Consider the following 21719-nt stretch of genomic DNA (forward strand, 5'->3'; position numbering starts at 1 on the left):
CCGGGTGTCCCTGGGTAGAACAGGTGGTGACTGAACTTGGTCCGTGCCTCCTGGGAAGCTCCAGAGCCATCAAACCCATTGGACAGCTTCAGGTCACATAGAGGCACCACCCAACCACCTCCACCAGAGACACACCTGAGGGGCAGACTCAGCAAAGACCAGAGCCCTGCTAAGTCCTGCTCCGTGGGGTGGGCCTCCACAGTGGTCAAAGGTCAGTCGTCAAAGCCAGTCCTTGCATCTGATTGGCCTTGGGGCAAATCCCTCCCATTGCCGAGCCAACAGTAATCGAGTCTCAGCTACAACAGGAAGGTGGCACAGCCCACATGGGGAGCATACCTGTAGTGCCCAGCTGGGGTGATCAGGGAGGCTATGCCACTGGGCCCGACAGGGCATATACTACACAAGGTCACTCTACCAAGCCTGGGAGACATAGCAGCTCCACCTGGGAACAACACAGGTAGGTGCCAAGATGAAGAGACAAAGAAACATGTCCCAAATGAAAGAAGAGAAAACTCCAGGAAAAAAGCTAAACAAAATGGAGACAAGCAATCTACCAGAGGCAGAGTTCAACACACTGGTTATAAGGATGCTCAGTGAACTTAGAACATCAACGGCATACAAAAGGACCAGTCCTAAAGGAAGCATGTACTAATCGAGAAGAAGAAGAATTTACCAGGAACCAACAGTAGAGTAGATGAAACCAAGTGATTTGGAATAAAAGGAAGCAAAAAACACCCAATCAGAACAGCAAAAAGATAAAGAATCCAAAAAGGTGAAATTAGTCAAAGAAGCCTCGGGGACAGCTTCAAGCGTACCAACACTCACATTCTGGGGGTGCCAGAAGGAGAAGAGGGGGAGCAAGATGTTGAAAACCTAATGGAAGAAATAATGACAGAAAACTTCCTTAACTTGGTGAAGGAAATAGACATAAAAGTCCAGGAATTTCAGAGAGACCCTAACAAGATGAACCCAAAGAGGTCCACACCAAGGCACATCATAATTAAAATGCCAAGGGCTAAAGACAAAAAGAGAATCTTAAAAGCAGCAAGAGAAAAGCAGTTACTTAAACAGGAGCACCCATACGACTGTCAGCTGATTTCTCAACAGAAACGATGCAGGCCAGAAGGGAGTGGCAAGAAATATTCAAAGTGATGAAAAGCAAAAGCCTACAACCAATATTACTCTACCCAGCAAAGCTATCATTCAGAATTGAGGGTCAGATAAAGAGCTTCACAGATAAGAAAAAGCTAAAGGAGTTCATCATCACCAAACCAATATTACATGAAATACTGAAGGGTATCCTTTAAGAAGAAGGGGGGGAAAAAAAACATTAAAAATATGAACGATAGCCCTGACCGGTTTGGCTCAGTGGATGGAGCGTCGGCCTGTGGACTGAAGGGTCCTGGGTTCGATTCCAGTCAAGGGCATGTACCTCGGTTGCGGGCACATCCCCAGTAGGGGGTGTGCAAGAGGCAGCGGATTGATGTTTCCTTCTCATCAATGTTTTTAACTCTCTCTCTCCCTTCCTCTCTGTAAAAAAACCAATAAAATATATTAAAAAAATATATATGAACAATAAAATGGCAATAAGTACACGTTAACAATTGAATCTAAAAAACAAAATAAAGGAGCAAGCGGAACATTTTGATGGTTAGCAGATGGTAGGGAAGTTGGGGGGATGGATGAAAAGGTGAAGGGATTGAGAAGTACAAATTGGTTGTTACAGAATAGTCATGGGAATATGAAGTATAGGACAGGGTATATCGTAATAATCCTATATAATAAAAGCGTAATATGCAAATTTTCCCCTTGACCAAGAGATTGACCAGAGGGCGGGGCCAGCCAGCCAATGGCCCGCAGCCCCTGCCCCCAGCCGACCCGGCCTGATCAGCCCGATGGGGGTGGGCGGGCCAGACCCCACCTGTGCACGAATTCGTGCACTGGGCCTCTAGTATTCTAATAGTTATGTACGGTTCAGAGGGTACAAGACTTACCAGGATGATCGCTTAGTAAGCTATGTCATGTCTAATCGCTGGGGTGCACACCTGAAACTAATATAATATTGTCTACCAGCTGTAATGGAAATGATTTTTGTAAAGAAAAGAAAGAATGTGGCCATCTGTGCATTTCATGTTCCTCGCAGAGACCTTTGAATCCGCAATGTGATAACCCCTGAGTGTTTTTCAGTCTGCACAGGTGGCCCCTTCCGAGGGACTGTCCTTCTGCGGGTGCCCCTCCGGCCAGGCCCCATCACCTTGTCCCCCACCCTGAGGGGTCAGGCTCCGGAGGGACCTCCCCCAGGCTCTCAGATTGCAGACTCCCTCCCCGCTGCAACCCTGCCCGATCATTATAATGAAGGGGCGAGGAAGTGAGGTAGTTAGGTACGACCAGGTGCCGCAGAACCACAACAAGTCGCCTCGTAAAGTTTTATTAGTCGGAAGCAAGAGGAAACACAGTGGCCGGTAGGACAACATAAAGGGCTCCAGCCAGGAGCCGGGGCTGCTGGGTCTTGTCGGCACTAGGAGTCCACCCCTGGGCGTGGACAGGACGCCGCACAGAGCCCTTGGCTTCCCGCCTCGAGGGCCCTAGACTGTACTGAACAGATGCCAAAGCTAAACGCGCGGAGCGCGGGCTCGCTCTCGGGCCACGCGTGGGGACACTCAGCGGGCGACACGCACTGGGCACGGCACACAGCACCCGGCGGCGGCGCGGCCTCACCGGGCCGGGCCGGAGGCGGAAGCGGGGATGAGCTTGGGCGTGGCCTGCTGGGGCGGCTGCACCTCGGGGATCACCTCCCCGTGCTGGTACACGCTGACCGTGACGTCGATCTTCTCACCCCCGTACTTGTTCTTGACGTTGATGCTGTACTTGCCCGAGTCCTCGGAGGTCACGCCCTTGATGCTCATGCTGACGTACTTGGCCTGCTCCACCTTCACCGAGAAGTGCTCGTTGAGCTCGATGTCCTTGTCGTTCTTGAACCACACCACCTCGGGGTCGGGGTTTCCGAACACCGTGCAGGTCAGGTTCAAGGTCTGCGGGGAGCGGGGGGTAGGGGGGGCGGGGGGGCGGGCAGGGAGGGCAGAGGTAGGAAGACGAAGGTCAGATTCCCTCTGAATGGCACCGACCCTCATCATGGTCCTTTACCCCATTCATGGAGTCAACATGCTCTTTACACACGTGAGCGCCACGCCACACCCCAGGGGTCCCCAAACAGCCGGAGGCAGACAGGGCAGCTTCACGCAGTAGCTCCTGAGAAAAACCCGTGGTAATTCCTTCTATTCATCCTCAGCTGTAACCCAGGGCCTAAGCCTGCGACGGGGAACCTTTGTCCTGCCGAGGGCCGTCGGGACATTTATAACATCATTCGCGGCCAAAATTATCCACTGAAACATGAGCCTTCTGTGTTTGGTCAAACATTTCATTAACTCGCCCCTAAGGCCTCGGCAGGGCCAGACCAAATGATTTCGAGAGCCTTCTATGGCCCGCGGGCCAGACGTTCCCCACCCCGGCCTAAGCCGGCTAAAGAATTTGAAAGTAATCAGATAGATCCACATTTTACAGATGTTTCAGCTTGTTTCTCAATTTCCTTTATATTCAGACCCATGGACCCTCTGGCAAATCTGGAGAATGCATTGACTTGTAGCAAGTCGGACGCAGCAGCCATGTGGACACCCAGCTAAACCCGCCGGAGCCTGGTAACGCCGAACCACTGTGAGTGTCCCAGCGACGGCTCCGCCCTGAGCCCAGGCTGCTCGGCCTCACACTGGGCTCTGCGAGAAGGGCCACCACCTTTGTGTTGGGTGAATAAAATCCTCTCCTCTGTGTCCCGAGACCCTGAGCTAGAGCTGAGGCACCAGAGGGGTGTGGGCTGGACGTCAGCAATTCCACCAACAGGTGACCCATTAAAACTCGGTAAACAGCGCCCAGTCCACGTTCCAAGAGCCTTGGAGCCTGGAGAGGGTGTCACACTCGCAGAGGGCAGCTCCCACCTCTACACAGGCAGGTGCCTCCTGTGGGCGTGGGTGTGGCCTGCCCAACCTTGGTTCCCCCAACCCCCGGCCCCTGCCCCAGCCCAGGACCAGAGTTCAGACCCCGGTGGACACCAGGCACAGGACCAGGGGTGGCTTGTAGGCTCAGATATTAGCACAAGGGTTACCAGAGGCAGCGGGCCAAGCAGGAGGGGGTGGGGAGCCCAGCCCCCCAGAGGATGAGTGACAGGCACCCGCTCCCAGCTCCGCGTGGCCCTTTGCGGGGCTGCATGCACGGCTGAGCCCGTGTGTCCGGGGTCCTGCCGTTCGTCCTTACCTTGCCTTCCATTATGGTCACCACGTCAGGTAAACCACCGATCACCTTGCCACGATCTGCAATGGAGGGGACTCGGTGTGAGAAAACCATCAGCAGGGGGTCCTCCTCCCTCCCCCGGCCCCTGCTGAGCACCGGCTGTATACAGGTGTCCACAGCCACTCGGTGGAGGACGGCACCTGAGGGGAGGCTGGGGAGCTGGGAGGGATGTGGGTGGGAGCGGCGCTGTGAGGGCGCAGGAGGGGCGCCGGGGCTGAACTAGGGGAACGGGCCCGGCTATAACTCAGGGAGAGGGGTCTGTGGGTCTGGAGACCAGGGCGGTGCAAGGGTGTGCATATAGGAACTATTTTTCATTTCTGTATAGTATGATGTTTGACATCTTCAAACCTCCTTGTCCCAGCCCCTCCTGGAGCACACCTGGGAACTGGGACACCTGGGGGACCTGAGATCCACCCACCATCCATCCAGAGCCTGAGACCAGGGCCAGGTGCCGGGCAACCAGAGACCACGCCCACAGCCCAAAGCCCCCAACTGTTCAATCCAGCCGCCCCGAGTGTCCCTGCCCGCCTGCCTTTCCAGGGAAGCCCAGTAAGGGCTAGGCCTGGCAGCTCCCCAGCTCCTGTCTTCTGCCTCCTGACCCCCAGCCCTGGTGCTCCCCAACTCACTGGGCCTGTCTCTAGAGCCTGCACGTGTAATAAACTTGTTTCCTGTGCCTCTCCAGTCTCTCCTCCTGCAGCCCCCGCTGCCTAACCATCTCCTAAAACAACACAGAACAGGTGGGTGATGGCAGGAGGACAGGTGGCCAGGGGTGCTGGAGGCCTCAGGAGGGCAGGTGTGAGGAGGACAGGTGTGAGGGGGCAGGTGTGAGGAGGGAAGGTATGAGGGGGCAGGAGTGAGGGAGCAGGTGTGAGGGGGCAGGTGTGAGGGGGCAGGTGTGAGGAGGGAAGGTATGAGGGGGCAGGAGTGAGGGAGCAGGTGTGAGGGGGCAGGTGTAAGGAGGGCAAGTGTGAGGGGGCAGGAGTGAGGGAGCAGGTGTGAGGGGACGGGTGAGGGGGCAAGTGTGAGGGGGCAGGTGTGAGGAGGGAAGGTGTGAGGGGGCAGGAGTGAGGGAGCAGGTGTGAGGGGGCAGGTGTGAGGGGGCAGGAGTAAGGGGGCAGGTGTGAGGGGGCAGGAGTGAGGGGGCAGGTGTGAGGGGGCAGGTGTAAGGAGGGCAAGTGTGAGGGGGCAGGAGTGAGGGAGCAGGTGTGAGGGGACAGGGGTGAGGGGGCAATTGTGAGGGGGCAGGTGTGAGGAGGGAAGGTGTGAGGGGGCAGGAGTGAGGGAGCAGGTGTGAGGGGACAGGGGTGAGGGGGCAAGTGTGAGGGGGCAGGTGTGAGGAGGGAAGGTATGAGGGGGCAGGAGTGAGGGAGCAGGTGTGAGGGGACAGGGGTGAGGGGGCAGGTGTGAGGGGGCAGGTGTGAGGGAAGGTGTGAGGGGGCAGGTGTGAGGGGCAGGTGTGAGGGGGGCAGGTATGAGGGGGCAGGTGTGAGGGGGCAGGTGTGAGGGGGCAGGTGTGAGGGGGGCAGGTGTGAGGGGGGCAGGTGTGAGGGGGGCAGGTGTGAGGGGGCAGGTGTGAGGGGGCAGGTGTGAGGGGGGCAGGTGTGAGGGGGCAGGTATGAGGGGACAGGGGTGAGGGGGCAGGTGTGAGGGGGCAGGTGTGAGGGGGCAGGGGTGAGGGGGCAGGTGTGAGGGGGCAGGTGTGAGGGGGCAGGTGTGAGGGGGGCAGGTATGAGGGGACAGGGGTGAGGGGGCAGGTGTGAGGGGGCAGGTGTGAGGGGGGCAGGTGTGAGGGGGGCAGGTGTGAGGGGGGCAGGTGTGAGGGGGCAGGTGTGAGGGGGGCAGGTGTGAGGGGGCAGGTGTGAGGGGGCAGGTGTGAGGGGGCAGGTGGGGAGTGGCATGGAGGTGCCCAATGGGAGCGAGCAGCTCTGCCATTTATCGTTCGATGCACAGGATCACGCTCTGAGGCACGGCCTCTGCCCACCCGCAGCTAAGGCCCTTGTTCCCCCGCCCGGAACTTACTCTTCTCCGCAAAGGCAGCCGCCCTGGACGTCAAGGGGGGAGGGGAGAGAGCAGAAGAGAGTCGTGAGAAAACGCACCCGCACACATCCCGCAGGGGAGGGGCCGGCTGGGGTGAAGGGGTGGGACGCCTGCTTTCTCTCAGAGGACACGCCTTTCCCCGATGCCCACCGCCCTTTGAGAGGGGCCACCCTGTCTTTCAGCTGCAGAGTTTACATTCAGGCTCAGAGTCGCAGACATTTCTCTTCTCCCTGGATCCCCAGGTTGCACTGGAGAGTGTCAGATCTTTTGGGAAATGCTGGTTTCTAACTGATTGGTCACCCAGTCATCCATTCACAGGTATTCCCTGAATGCCCTGGTGCTGGCCAATGGCTGCTCTGGGTGGGATGCCCTAGAATTCATCCGCACTGAGAACTCTGGAGTTACTGCCCAGCCGGCGTGGCTCCGTGGTTGAGCGTCGACCTATGAACCAGGAGGTCACGGTTCGATTCCCGGTCAGAGCACATGCCCAGGTTGTGGGCTCCATCCCCAGTGGGGGGCGTGCAGGAGGCAGCCGATCCATGATTCCCTCTCATCATTGATGTTTCCATCTCTCTTTCCCTTTCCTTTCCTTTCCTTTCCTTTCTGAAATCCGTAAAAATATTTTTTTAAAAAAAAAAGGAATTCATAACTTTACTCACTGAAACCTATCCAGGGTTCCCAGGACCCTAGGCAGTAACTGACAGACACATTCACGGGGTGGAAGTGTGTCTGCCGTCTGCACAGAGAGCAGCTTAAACTGCCATTCGCACCCCAGGTCCCTGGGAGGGACAGGCCTCGGGTCCCCTGGGCGCCCAGCGAGGTCCCTCAGCCAAAATAACCGCGAGGCCCCGGAGCCCTGGACGGTGAGTCTGAACCCGCGAGCGAGTCTTACTTGAGCTGCTGGAACTCCGCCAGCGCGTCGTCGAAGGCTGCAAGGGAACAGGTCAGCGTCACTAACAGCCCGCCCCCTGGCCCGCGTGCCCACGGTGCACCTGCCCGAGGAACACGGGCCGGCAGCCGGCGAGTGGGCCGATTATTCAGAAAGAATGTCTCCAACTGGGAGTCACCACGCCAGAGGCTTCCCTCCCCGCATCCCACACGCATCCCCACCCGCCAGGCCTGAGCCGCCAGGCAGGCAGTCCTCTGACCTTGGCCGGACAGGTCGAGCGAGCGCTGGTGGTTGTCCTTGCCGTCCGAGATCTCGAAGGTGTACTTCCCTTTGTCCTTCTCCGTGGGCTCGCAGATCTGCAGCCAGGCCATCTCCTCGCTGCCACCCACCCTCATGTGCTCACTGGACGCGATCTTAGCGTCTCTTTGACAAGAAAAGGCAACGGGACATGTTTGAATCCAGATCTCAGTCACAGGCCAGTCCCCGAGGGGCAGGGGCCGGGCTCGGGGAGGCCTCGTCTAACTGGCCGGTGCCTCTACCAGGACAGGCTTTTCAGGGTGTTAGTAATTTATTTTCTGCATCTGTGGCTCAGACCCAAACACCTTCTAAAATTAAACACAATGCTTAGTTTTTAAAGATGAATTGCTATTTAATATATCCGTGCTGGCCATAACGTAATGGACTTTAAGATACTCTATGCAGCCCGGCCAGCGTGGCTCAGTGGTTGAGTATCAACCTATGAACCAGGAGGTCACAGTTCAATTCCCGGCCAGGGCACAGGCCCGGGTTGCGGGCTCGATCCCCAGTGTAGGGTGTGCAGGAGGCAGCCGGTCGATGATTCTCTCTCATCATTGATGTTTTTATCTCTCTCTCCCTCTCCCTTCTTCTCCAAAATCAATAAAAATACATTTAAAAAAAATGCAGAATGGCATTTTTCCCTCAAAAAATAATTTTTAATTACATGTGATCTAGCAAGTGCATTTCTGGATCTAAACCCAGGGAGGTTGACGGCAGGGACACGAGGAGCTACATGGGCCCCGTGTGCCACGGCACCATGTGAGCGGCCGGCAGGTGGGAACAACACCGGTGACGGACAGACAAGCAGAGCTCGGTGGAACATCGTTCAGCCTTACAAAGGGCGGAGCCCAGCCCTGGCCGGTGTGCTCAGTGGTTAGTGTCATCCCACACACTGAAGGGTTGCAGGTTCGATTCCCAGCCAAGGGCACTTACCTGGGTTGCGGGTTTGCTCCCTGCCCCCAGTGGGGGCGCATGCAGGAGGCAACCAGCCGATGTGTCTCTCTCACCTCTCTCTCTCCCTCTCCCCCTCCCTTCTTCCCTTTCACTCTCTCTGCAGAACAATGGGGAAATATCCTCAGGGGAGGATTAACAACAACAAAAAGAGGCTGCCTCTAGCACACTCCCCAAGGAGCCCCTTGGCCGAGCCTGTGACGCCCCCGGGTCTGAGTCCCACGCTGCTGAAAGCACAGGATGCACCGGGACACCAGCTAAAACCTCCCTGCCCACGTGCCGGCATCACCTCGAAATCAGAGGCCTGGTGTCCAATCCAGACAGGAAGCGCTCAGAGCGGGTCCTCCCAGCAGGCCGCACTCCCCCTCATCCACCCACAGATGATGCCACTAAACACATGCCTGGGAAATGTCACTGGGGACATGCACATCGAAAGGCGTGAGGAGGGGCCGGCCGGTGTGGCTCAGGGGTTGAGCATCGACCTCTGAACCAGGAGGTCACGGTTCAATGCCCGGTTAGGGCACAGGCCCGGGTTGTGGGCTTAATCTCAACCGTGCAGGGGGCAGCCGGTCCATGATTCTCTCTCATCATTGATGTTTCTCTCTCCCTCTCCCTCCCCCTTTCTCTCTGACATCAATAAAAACATATTTTAAAAAAATAAAGGCATGAGGAGGCACGGGGGCTGGATCAGGGAGGAGCTTAAGACGCTGGGGCGCTGACCCCACTGAAAGAGGGGCTGACACAGTCGCCAGGTCCTCGGATTAGACCGGCCCTTCCCACCTCCTCCCCCAGCAGGTGCCCCTGAGGCCCCGGTGGCTGCCCGGTGCTCCCCGCGGAGACCTGGAGCTCTGGCCAGTGTTGGGGATGAGCTGGGGGTGGCGGGAAAGGGCCAGACCCCACGGGCTGGGCGAGACCCTGGGCGAGTGCTGTCACCATCGTGAACGTCACGAGGGTTTTCCCAGGGGACCCCCCACCTGGGGAAGCCAGGGCAGTGCCCGGGAGGAGAGCCTGCCCACACACAGGCTCGCCGGCTGCCGTGCTCCCACCGTAAGCGTTGGGCTTGTGTGGTCCTTGCGCTTCCGTCTGCGTCCCGGGAAGGCAGACGGCAGACACGCTGTATGTGGATCTAGGTATCATTCTTCCTGGACTAGCTCTCCACTGAGTGCCCGGCCCCGCGTCACCCGGGGAACCACCCTTGTCCACACCGACCACAGGAGACGGTGAAGAGTTGGCCTCTGACCGGGTCCGGCATTTCTGTACCTGCCTCCTGCCCCCGCCCCCATGCCAGGCTGGGCCCGGCCCGAGCTGAGCCGAGGCCTGTCATTGTTTCTCAGAACCCCAGGGGCTAAGGGTGCGGCCACTGCCTGGTCCTCGGACGGCCCGTCCACAGCACTGGGACTTACTTGTGGTACCAGTTCACTCGCATCTCCTCGGTGAAGTATTTCATGAAACACTGCAGTCTGATTCCGTCTGGAGTGCAGAGTATCTTCAGGGGAGAAGCAGACAAGCCTGCAGAGAGCGAGACACGCTCAGATCCCAAAACGCAGCCCTGCCACATGAGCAGGAACCACATGAGTGGGAACCACGGGAGCAGGAGCCACGTGGGTGGGAGCCACGTGGGGGACCACATGAGTGGGAACCACGTCAGGGGAAACAGCGCTGTAGGCAGGTCCTCGCCCCCCAGCGCAGATGCACTCCCACACCCGTGCCTCTGTCTGTCAGCCCCAGGTCCTCACGCTTGTCCCCTGCCACAGTCATTCGTCAACCAAGCATCTGCTGCGCCCGACATTGGCCGAGCCCTGCTGAGTGCTGTAAGGAGAGAAGCGTGCCTGCCCTGAGCAGCTCAGCGTGTAGACAGGAGGGGAAGCATGCGGACTGCGCTGACACGGGAAGTGCTGTGTTCACTGATCCAGAACCCAAGACAGCAGGACATCCCCAACGGGACAGACACGGGGCCCGAGCCCCAGAGCTGCCGCCCCGGCGCGTGGCCAGGAGGCCCTGTGCTTCCTCCGGTTTTACGCCAAGGGCACCGTTACGAGGCCTCCGTCACGGGGCACTTACACTTTTTCTAACCAACATTTCAGCAGCCGGACCAATCGCCCGTGCCACCCCCGGGAGGAAGTCCACTCTCCCTTCTGGCCCGAGGCCCCCGCTTCGCCAGCGGCTTCCGCGCTCTCGGGTCAGACATTCCTGAGTCCCATCCACACTCAGCACCAAGGCGCTAGTGGAGTCTGGCCCCTCGGGGAGCGGTGCACCTTGGAGAACCCTGTACAGGGGGAAGCTGCCCATGTTAAGGACGGGGTGGGTGACAATGTCGGGAACGCCTATGGGCGAGGAGAGAACCCCACGTGAGTGACAGGGACCGCGAGAGTCCGAGGGGCCCAGGCGGTCAGGCGCCCCTCGACCGGCCGGGAATTAACTGGGGGACGGAGAGCACCTGCCCCGTCCCCAGGGACATGGCCTGTCACCGGACACTCACGTGGTCTCTCCTAAGACTCTGCAGAGTCAATGGCCATTGGGGTGGGGGCACGGGGTGTAACAGATCCTATTCCAGAGCCCACACGGGAAACCTGCACGAGATATTGATCAATATCTCCCCAACCCATTTGATAAAAAGGGAAGAAAATAATAATAATTAAACCAGTGGGCGCCCCCATCCGACCTGCCAGCTCTAGCTAAGGGGGCGCCTCCTGCTCATGGCTGGTCCCCCTGCTCCGTCTCAGCTCACGCGGAAAGCGCAGAGACCGGGCGGCACTTCACCCTCACGCGGCGTGCGGGGTGCGAGCAGGGCTCATAGAACAAACTCACCGAACAACCTCTAAACGTAACGCGAGGAGCCCTCGGACGCCCTCGCGAGCCCGGCAGGCGGCTGCTCTGCCATTTCACCGGGGCCCCCACAGGGCGGGCACCTGGGTCCCCCCACCCCGCCCCCCGGGGACAGCGACGCTCCCACCCAAAACGCCCCCAGCACGGGCGGGCACGGACTCACCGCAGACTCTGCTCATCGCCAGGATCATATCCTCGTACACTGACGGAGAGAGCAGACACACGGTTACTACGCCGATCCGGCCAGCGCGGCCCCCTCGCGCCGCATTAGGTCAGCACGGGACATCGTCACCGCGTTTGAAAAGTGCCACATGAAGAGGCGCTGCGTGTCCGTAAGGCTGGTGTGGAGTAACTCCCCCACCCGCTCCCCTTCGTGAACGAGGAGAACTCGCTCCCCCCCGCACCCAGCCGGGTGGCGGATCGCCTCCTCGCAGATTCCCTCCCGGGGCCCGTCAGACCTGGGGTGGGACCGCTGTCTGAGGGGGACCACATGACGTTTCAGAAACCCCAGGCCTACCACGCGTCACTCCAACCACGGCACCAGCCCACGCAGCGGAAGGATGGCCTGGTTTCTCTCAGGGCCGCTGCTAAGAGCAGTGCGTGCGACAGCCCGGGGCGCGGGCGAAGGGCCCGGCACGCCTCGCCTGTCGGTAACGGATTTCTGCTCGGCAGGACGGGGGGCTGGCTGTACCTTTGCCGGCTATCTCAAGCGTGGACACATCCTGACCTCTGTCGTCCTTCAAGGTCGCCTTGTACTCCCCGTGGTCCTTCTTGGACAACTGCGAGGAAGCACAGCCCACACGGAGGCGAAATGAGCGTCACCACGGAACACGGACGCCTGCCGCCCGCCCGGCGTGGCTCAGGGTTGAGCGGTGACCGATGAACCGGGAGGTCACGGTTCGATGCTGGTCAGGGCACAGGCCCGGATTGCAGGCTCGGTCCCCAGTGTGGGGGCGGGGCAGGGGAGGAAGAGGCAGCCGATCGACGATGCTCTCTCATCATTGATGTTTCTCTCTCTCTCTCCCACTCCCCTCCTCTCTGAAATCAATAAAAACATATTTTAAAAATAAAACAACATGGAATCCCTGCTGACAGGTTTCCTTCGCAAACCACAGAGACCAGGCTGCAAGCCGGGAGACAGGCAGGGCCCGCGGGCACCTGAGAGCCCGTTCTGCCAGCTCCCGGGCCCCGGGGGGGCAGCGCACCTTGGGGATGAGCAGCTCACAGACGCCCCGCTCCAGGTCCGGCGGGCTCTCCGTCTCATACAGGGCGTCGTCCTTCAGCCACCGGAACACCGTCTCCTTCTTGGTGTTCGCGACCTGGAGACAGAGCCGGGTTCAGGGGTGACCCCCGGCTCCCGGGGCAAAGGCTCTGCTGGGGCAGCCCGGCCTCAACAGGAATCGTGCTCATCACACTCAGACGGAGGCGCGTGCGGAGGCTGCAGTCCGTCCGGCCGCTGTGAGCGCGGGGCCAGCATCAGCCCGGGCCCCGGAAGGTCTGGGTTCGATTCCCAGGCCAGGGCATGTACCCGGTCAGGGTGATGCAGGAGGCAACAGTGGACGTGTGCCTCTCACATGGACGCTTCTCTCTCCCTGCCCTCCCTCTCCCTCCCTCCCTCGCTCCATCCTTCCCTCCCTCTCCCTCTCTCTAAAAATCAAGGGAAATACCCTGCAGCGAGGAATAAGCACAAGGCCGGGGTCCGAAGGTGGCAAATGCATCCCCCAGGCCCGGCTTCGAAAGCGTGACGCCCTCGCCCCGGCCAGGCGGGCGCCCTGCTGGATCCCCGGGCGAGACGGCCTCCGGGCGAACACGATGTCGGCGACGCAGACGAGCCGCGCGCAGCGCGTGTTAAATGGTTAACCGCGTGGAACGTTCGCCCAGGTCCGGGGCCCTGGCTGGGCAGCGACATCCCGGACGCAGCGCCACGGAGGGCAGGCGCTTCCCCCGCTCAGCCTGGTGGGTGGGGGCTCCTTCCCAGACGACACTGGCAGCCTCAGGACTAAAGCGTCCGCGGGACCCAGAGGCGTGCCGCCCCCCCCCCCCCCGGCCTGACCCAGCCCAGCTCACACCCGCCAGCTCCCTGCCGGCCCCTGGCGCCCACAGAGCGAGAGCCACGCTCCCTCCAGCCCCACCCACCTTGCAGACCAGGCGGACTTCACACTCCTCAGTGACGTCCCAGTGCAGGTACTCGGCAAAGTGAGGGCCTGGGCAAAGTGAAAAGGAATCATTTTACATGTTAACACGTGTGTGTACACATGTGTGCTTGTGCATGTATGTGTGCACATGTGCATTGTGCAAGTGAGTGTACATATGTGCACTGCATTGTGTAAACACATGTGGGGTATGTGTGTGCATGTGTAGGTGTGCATGTAATTCATGTGTGTATGTGTGTAAACGTGTGGTGTATGTTGTGTGTGCCAACATGTGTGGGTGTGTGCATGTGTAATGTGTACGTGTGTGTGTGTGTGTACGTGTGTGTATTTCAGGCAGAGGAAGCAGCTGCTCAGTAGGAACCGGGAAAGCCCGTTTCTGGGCTCGAAACGGACATGTGTGCACCGGCCGCTCGCTCTCCCGCCGCCACCTGCCGCCTCTGCTCTTCAGGAGGCGGCGTCCCCCTTCCTGCCCGGGCTCAGGTCCCTGCGCCAGAGGCCGGCACGGACGCCTCAGAGCGGGGGGTGCACAGCGGGGAGGGGAGGGCACGCAGCCCGGCCCGCAACACTGCACACACATGCTACTCTGGATCCAACGTGGATTCATCTGTCTTTTAAAATATCGTGTTTATTTACAAGAAACTTAGAAGTAATTCATACCCTAATAGCAATGCCATCGGCCCATTCAACACGAACACGCAAGGCAGATGCAGAAAGCGTGTATTGAACTCTTTCAGTAAATATATCCTACACAGTGAAAACGTTCATAAAGTAGAAATGGGCAAAATAAAATACTTTTGACTATTAAAAATAAAAATAACTAAAAACAACAAACTTTAAAAAGCCTTCATGTTATATTTTATAATCTATATTCTAATGTTTTTCAAAAGGCATAGAAATCCCACATAAAAATCCCATTAAAAAGTTAAACCCTTGCGTTATTTTTCAGATTCTAAAATTTATCCATTTTACTTTGTAACTAGTGAGCGTGCATTTTTAAAAACAATACATTTAACATGTACTGTTCACAGTTAGAACATTTAAAAGTGAAAACGTTCCCGATTTTAAGTAAGTAAAACAGCCAGTTTCTGGGAAAAGGGCAAAGGACAGAAAAGTGCCCAAGTGCCTAGAGCCGAGACGTGTGAGTCCGGGCCGCTGAGCCCCCACCGAGCCCCGGGGCCGCCGTGTTGGCCGAACTGAACACTCAAATCCGAACCCTTGGTTTCGCGCCGCTTGTGGGCGAGCGGCCGACACCTACCTTGTTTCCTGAGAAATTCTTTCCTCTGAAACTCAGCCTCGTCCAGGACAGCCTTGAACGCTGCATTCACACGGAGGGAGAAGGGCATGAGATGCGTTTTCCTGCCAGCAGAAGGGCTTTGAATCCCCCCTGGGGGCGCTCGGCCTACCGTCCCCGATGAGCATCTACTGTCCCCGATGAGCCCTACCTTCCCCGATGAGCGCCTACCGTCCCCGATGAGCCCTACCTTCCCCGATGAGCTCTACCGTCCCCGATGAGCCCTACCTTCCCCGATGAGCGCCTACCGTCCCCGATGAGCATCTACCGTCCCCGATGAGCCCCTACCGTCCCCGATGAGCGCCTACCGTCCCCAATGAGCCCTACCTTCCCCGATGAGCGCCTACCGTCCCCGATGAGCATCTACCGTCCCCAATGAGCCCCTACCGCCCCCGATGAGCGCCTACCGTCCCCGATGAGCGCCTACCGTCCCCGATGAGCCCTACCGTCCCCGATGAGCCCTACCGTCCCCGATGAGCCCCTACCGTCCCCAATGAGCCCCTACCGTCCCCGATGAGCGCCTACCGTCCCCGATGAGCCCTACCGTCCCTGATGAGCGCCTACCGTCCCTGATGAGCGCCTACCGTCCCCGAAGAGCATCTACCGTCCCCGATGAGCCCTACCGTCCCCGATGAGCCCTACCGTCCCCGATGAGCCCCTACCGTCCCCGATGAGCGCCTACCGTCCCCGATGAGCCCTACCTTCCCCGATGAGCGCCTACCGTCCCCGATGAGCGCCTACCGTCCCCAATGAGCCCCTACCGTCCCCGATGAGCGCCTACCATCCCCGATGAGCCCTACCGTCCCCGATGAGCGCCTACCGTCCCCGATGAGCGCCTACCGTCCCCGATGAGCATCTACCGTCCCCGATGAGCCCTACCGTCCCCGATGAGCCCTACCGTCCCCGATGAGCGCCTACCGTCCCCGATGAGCCCTACCGTCCCCGATGAGCCCTACCGTCCCTGATGAGCGCCTACCGTCCCCGATGAGCATCTACCATCCCCGATGAGCTCTACCGTCCCCGATGAGCCCTACCGTCCCCGATGAGCATCTACCGTCCCCGATGAGCGCCTACCGTCCCCGAGGAGTCCCTACCGTCCCCGAGGAGCGCCTACCGTCCCCGATGAGCACCAGGGAGGACTGGTTCTTGGCCTTCCCGTCGTGGATCTGCACCGTGTACGTGCCCTCGTTCTCCACCGTGAACTGGTCCATCACCATCTCGATGATGCCGGTCGACTTGTCGCACTTGATTTTGTGCGTCTGGAAGCCGCCGAGGAAACAGAGCCCACTGTGAGAGTCCCGTCCCACAGCTCACAGCTCAGATCGGGACACACGAAAACACAAGGAAGTGGATCCACGAAACCCACTAGTGAACCAGACGTCAAACAACGGACACAGATGTGCGTTTGGGGCAAAACCATGTCCTGTGTGTATTGGCAGGGGGTAGGGCAGCCAGCAGACATGCACCCCCAGACACGCACCAAACCTGAGACCATTGAACGCGTGGGATAGACAACACAGACACACATACGGCCACAACACAGCCACTCTCACAACGTCCTCCTCCCCCAGGACCCTGAGCCACTCACATACACACACGCACACACACGTACACTCACACATATATACACACACATATACGCACGCACATACACACTCACATATACACATGCACACACATGCACATACTACATGCCCCGCACATACACACAGAGAAGCATGCACACACGCACAAATTCACACTCATGTACACACATGTGCATGAGCACAAACATGCACATTCGCACACAGGCATGTACTCTCACACACAGGCACACGCTCATGTACACACGTGTTCACATGTACATATGTGTGCACACTCACATATACATGTGTGTGTGCACTCACACATATACACTCTCTCTCTGTCTCACACACACACACACAGGCACACCTGCACACTCACACATGCACTCACACACGCACTCACCGGGCTGTCGGAGACTTCCCGGTCATTGATCACGAACCGGAAGCTGGCGTCGGGGGACAGCTGCTCGGCCTGCAGCCAGAAGCGCACCTGGCCGTGCTCGAACACCTCGTAGGCCAGCTCGGACTTGAGCGGGACGGCTGCGGGAGGAGGCCGTCAGTCAGCGGTCCTGCTCTGAGCCTCCCAGCAGTGAGCCCCCCGGAGGCCCCCGGGGTGAGGGGACCGTGCACCCAGAAACAAAGGTCCAACTCCGGGCAGCCCCGCTCGGACCCTGCGTGAGGGCGGCCTTCTTGGCGGTCCCTGACCCCCAGGGTGCACTCTCTCTGTGTCCTGTGGGATTCAGCCACAGAGGCTCCCCTCGACCCAGCAGCCACCCTGAACCCCAAATTCAAAGCTCTCCCAATGCCATGAACATTTCTACCAGCTACAGTCAGAACTGCATTGGTTGTGAGTGAGCAGGTGGCCAGCCTGCAGGCTGAGAGGAAAGGGGCCCTGACCACACAAAGCCGGACACTCCACCCCGTGCCCACCCACCCCCCCGCGCCTACCCCCCCACCCCGCGCCCACCCGCCCCACCCCCCGCCCACCCCCCCACCCCGCGCCCACCCACCCCACCCCGCGCCTACCCCCCCACCCCGCGCCTACCCCCCCACCCCGCGCCCACCCACCCCACCCCGCGCCCACCCCCCCACCCCGCGCCCACCCACCCCACCCCGCGCCCACCCCCCCACCCCGCGCCCACCCACCCCACCCCCCGCCCACCCCCCCACCCCGCGCCCACCCGCCCCACCCCACTCCACGCAGCCCAGGTCCCCGGCTCACTTACTGGGATTTTTTATCTCGTTGCTCAGCGCCATCAAGCGTTCCAGCTCTACAAGGAAGAGAAACGTGCCCATGGGCGTGGACTCCAGTGCACACGTGTGCAAACGGTGAGGAGGCTGACCAGGCGGAGGCCGCGCCACCACAGTTAGGAGGACGCGAGAGGCACTCCCACGCACAGGGAAAGGAGGCGGGGCTCACTTTAACCTGTGGGTGCTGCTCCCCAGGAGGCATTCCCACTTACTGCAGGGACCGCTCAGGGCCTGCGGGGCCAGGTCTTGGGTGGGGTGTGTGGGCGGGGCCGGGCGTGCGAGGGGCATGTGGGTGGAGCCTGTGGTGCAGGCGCGTGGGGTGGGGTGGGGCGTGGGTAAGGTCCCGGGAGAGAGGTCTGCTCCCGGGTTTGCTAATTGCACAGGAACTCTGTCCTCGGGTGGGCCTGGCTGCGAGGGGGCTGGTGGTGGCTGCCGCCCCCTTTCTGAGTGTCCTCCGCATCTCTCACCCCAGAGTCCCACCCGAGGGTGTCACCACAAGGACACCCATCCCTCCGCAGAGCGCATCGCTCCTGAGAGCGCCCAGGGCACGTTCCGAAGCCCTCCTCACGCCTCCCCTGCCCTGCCTCCCGCCCTCCCGCCCTCCCTTCTTAACTGGAATTGAGAAATGAGATCGTGGTCACAAAGCCACTATGAGACGTGCATCTGCACTGAGAGGTGAAGCCAGACTTTTCCTGGAGGAAGCAAACAGCCTGACACAACTCGGACCCCCGACCAGGGCTCAGTAGGGACGGCCACAGACCAAGGCGCTGAGCCTGCGCCCTGCTGTCACCTGAAGTACGTGTACCGTCCACACTCGCTACCACGTGTGCGGGAAACGTCATCCTGGCAACGACTTAAAGTTCAGGCTCAGGCGTCACCTGTCACCTCTGAAACGGTGCAGAGGGGGGCGCTTTCAGGATTCGTTAAGGGTGTTTTGGGGGCCTTTGAGGACCATTGCACTGGGGTGCGAAGAGGCAGCTTGGAGAGCAGGACCCCGGGACAGCGCACGGCGCACCCCGGAGAGTGGACAGGGGACCCCTCACCCTGCTGAGTGCTGTGACATTTGCAGGAGCCGCGGCCTTCCCTGCAGGTGCCGCGGCCACCAGATGCTGCGTCCGCCCTGGACGGTGGCCTGCCCCCTCCCCCGCGCCCCCCTTCCCGCACCCATCCTGGGTCAGGCCTCCTGGGGACACTCACTGAGCCCTGCCAACCAGGATGTGGCTGCTGAGGGGGCCTCGTGCTCCAGGAAGGCAGCCAGAGGGCGGGCACTCAGCCCAGGCCTGGGTTTCAGAGCTGTGGAGACCCGAGGGCTCTGCCCACTGCTGCCCGTTCGCCCACCTCCCTGACGGCTCTTACAGACATGGCGCCCTGCCCGGCAGGTCTGGCTCAGCGGCCGAGCGCCAACCTATGACCCAGGAGGTCACGGTTCGATTCCCGGTCAGAACACATGTGGGCTCATCCCCAGTGTGGGGCGTGCAGGAGGCAGCCGATCCATGATTCTCTCTCATCATGGATGTTTCTATCTTCCTCTCCCTTCCTCTCTCCGAAATGAATTTTTTTTAAAAAAGGACCATATGGCTGGCCCTCCCTGAAGAACAGCAGGTGAGGGTCGGACCGGTGAGGGAGCCAGGCGGGAGCAAACCCGCCTCTGCGCTCTGCCAGCCACCACAGGAGCCACTGCCTCGCCCCGGGCGTGGGGCGCGGTGAGGAGGGAATGTCCGCTCTTTCTGACGTCGCCGCCCTGTGAGCGAGGGCGGGATCCGCTATGGCCATGAAGGCTCTCACACACAGGAGACATAGACGTGTGTTTTCTCTGTCCCCCAATTATGGGACGTTGGGGGGACGAGGGGAGCCCCCTTGCTTCGCGGGGGCCTTGCATCGATGTGAGGACGTCCACTCTAGTGCGCCCGCCGCTGCCCAAGCTGCCGAGTGCCACTACAGCTTGCACGTTCCCAGCAGGACGAGGACGGCCCGAGCGGGTGTCATTTCCCAGTGAACGTGGGCTTCTCTGCATGGCCCCCGCCCCCGCCTCCACAGTCACCCCCTCTTCCCAAGGAAGCGAGTCGCCTGGGCCTCAGCGCCCACCTTCGAAAGAGCCCCCACATCCGCACACCTCACCTGCCTCGTCCAGCACGAAGCTGGACGACACCCCGTCCGTGTCGCTCACGGACACCGAGTAGGTGCCCAGGTCCCCCTTGTCCGGGTTCTTGAAGTACAGCTTCGAGCTGCGGGCAAGCAGACGGGGCGTCAGGACTCCCGCTCGTCCGCGTGTCTACGGGGCCGCGGCCGCCCCTGCCGGTGCGACTTACTGGTCCCCGACGGTCTCCACCCGGAACTTGTCCTCGTCGGCGATCTCCTCGTAGGCCTTGCACCAGGTGAACTGGGAGGCGTCGGTCATCTCGGGGCAGTCGAAGCTCAGGTAGATGTCGCCCTGCTCGTCCACCCCCGCGCTGACCTCCTTCGTGCCTGCGGAGCGAGCACCGAGGTGACCACGTGGGACGGAGGGACATGCTGTCTGTCCTGTGGGCCTCCCCTCAGAGAGGCCTGACACGGGGGCGGACATGGAATCCTCAGCTTTGCTCACTGTCCACCTAGGACAGTGGTCGGCAAACTGTGGCTCGCGAGCCACATGCGGCTCTTTGGCCCCTTGAGTATGGCTCTTCCACAAAATACCGACTTCTGCGCATGGGCCACGAAGTTTCAATCGCACTGTACAAGCGCACCCGCACGTGGTATTTTGTGGAAGAGCCACAGTCAAGGGGCCAAAGAGCCGCATGTGGCTCGTGAGCCGCAGTTTGCAGACCATGGACCTAGGACATTAGGGCCAGGAAGGAGCCAGCCACTCCAGCCACACAGGGACTGTGGGCCGCACACAGACAGGGGTCTGTACATGGTTGGGGTGCACACACGGATGGGGGTGCACATGGATGGGGGTGCACACGGATGGGGGGCGCACACGGATGGGGGCACACACGGATGGGGGGCGCACACGGATGGGGGTGCACACGGATGGGGGGCGCACACGGACGGGGGGTGCACAGGGATGGGGGCGCACACAGATGGGGGGCGCACACGGATGGGGGTACACACGGATGGGGGTGCACACGGATGGGGGTGCACACGGATGGGGGTGCACACGGATGGGGGGTGCACGCGGACGGCAGGGGGGCTTTGCGGTTTGTTCCACGTCTCCACATTCCTGCACGTCTGGCCATTTCCCCCTCTGCACGCAGGACAACTGGGCTCACCTTGGCGCTGCCACTCCCGGCCCCGAAGGTCCTTCCCTCCCTGAGGTCGGCCCTGGCCGCTCAAGGGCCCAGCGGCCACGGCCACACCAGGGTCTCCCCACTCGCTCCCCCGCTCCCCTCCTCTCGGCCCAGCATTTTCGAGGGGGAAGAGGAGGCTTTGTTGTTACCTCTTGACCAAGGTGGGCACCTGGCCCCCTCCCCCGGGCCGGGGAGAATCGCCTGGCCCCCTCCCCCGGGCCGGGGAGAATCGCCCGCCTCCGAGGAACTAGGATGGAGGGGACGCCCCCTCCCGGTGAGGGCTGAGGCCAGGCTCACAGAGGCTGCTCGTTGGAGGGACGGCGGGACGGGGAGACACAGAGCCGGGACGAAGCCAGTGCAGCCGGTGCCCAGGGCGAGGAGGAGGGACACCTGCCCTTACAGCGGGCTCCGCCCCCCGCATCCCGCAAGCTCCGAACCCCCAGAAGTACGCCCTGGCCCTGGCCGGGTTGTTCAGTGGTTAGATCACTGGCCTCAGACCGAAGGGCCTCAGGCTCAACTAACTTCTGGTCAAAGGCACGGACCTCGGCTGCAGGTTCAATCCCTGGCCCCATTTGGGTCACCAGTGGGAGGCAGCCCATCGATGTGTCTCCCTCACATCAATGTTTCTCTGTCCTTCTAAAAAAAACAATCTATGGGGAAAATGTCCTCGGGTGAGGATTAACAAAATAAATTAAAATTAAAAAAATAAAAGCAAAGAAGTCCGTCCCTGTCGGGGCCACCTCCTGGCTCTCCTTACTGGCAACCAAAAATCAGCAGTGGCTGCGTCACTTCCTGCCGCAAACCCCCGGTCAGATAAAACCGCCATCACGTGTTAACATCAAACAAAGGCTC

General features: G+C 60.2%; 1 protein-coding gene across 1 annotated transcript in view; it reads right to left on the bottom strand.

Annotated features, from left to right (window-relative positions):
• Positions 1 to 2414: 2414 nt before the first annotated feature.
• The window catches only part of MYOM2 (myomesin 2), a 49267-nt gene continuing 29962 nt past the window's right edge, over positions 2415 to 21719 (bottom strand). Inside the window, exons 21-36 of the mRNA XM_081085074.1 lie at positions 19911 to 20067; positions 19720 to 19826; positions 17577 to 17621; positions 16754 to 16890; positions 15900 to 16044; positions 14750 to 14809; positions 13478 to 13545; positions 12547 to 12660; positions 12033 to 12120; positions 11505 to 11543; positions 9919 to 10024; positions 7527 to 7690; positions 7271 to 7307; positions 6361 to 6383; positions 4306 to 4361; positions 2415 to 3032 (exon numbers count right to left, since the gene is read on the bottom strand). Of these exons, the coding sequence (XP_080941200.1) occupies positions 2715 to 3032; positions 4306 to 4361; positions 6361 to 6383; positions 7271 to 7307; positions 7527 to 7690; positions 9919 to 10024; positions 11505 to 11543; positions 12033 to 12120; positions 12547 to 12660; positions 13478 to 13545; positions 14750 to 14809; positions 15900 to 16044; positions 16754 to 16890; positions 17577 to 17621; positions 19720 to 19826; positions 19911 to 20067 (1664 nt within the window). The 3' untranslated portion in view covers positions 2415 to 2714. The remainder of the gene's footprint in view (positions 3033 to 4305; positions 4362 to 6360; positions 6384 to 7270; positions 7308 to 7526; positions 7691 to 9918; positions 10025 to 11504; positions 11544 to 12032; positions 12121 to 12546; positions 12661 to 13477; positions 13546 to 14749; positions 14810 to 15899; positions 16045 to 16753; positions 16891 to 17576; positions 17622 to 19719; positions 19827 to 19910; positions 20068 to 21719) is intronic.

Source organism: Myotis nattereri (assembly GCF_964212035.1).
Source record: "Myotis nattereri genome assembly, chromosome: 2".
Taxonomy (NCBI): domain Eukaryota; kingdom Metazoa; phylum Chordata; class Mammalia; order Chiroptera; family Vespertilionidae; genus Myotis; species Myotis nattereri.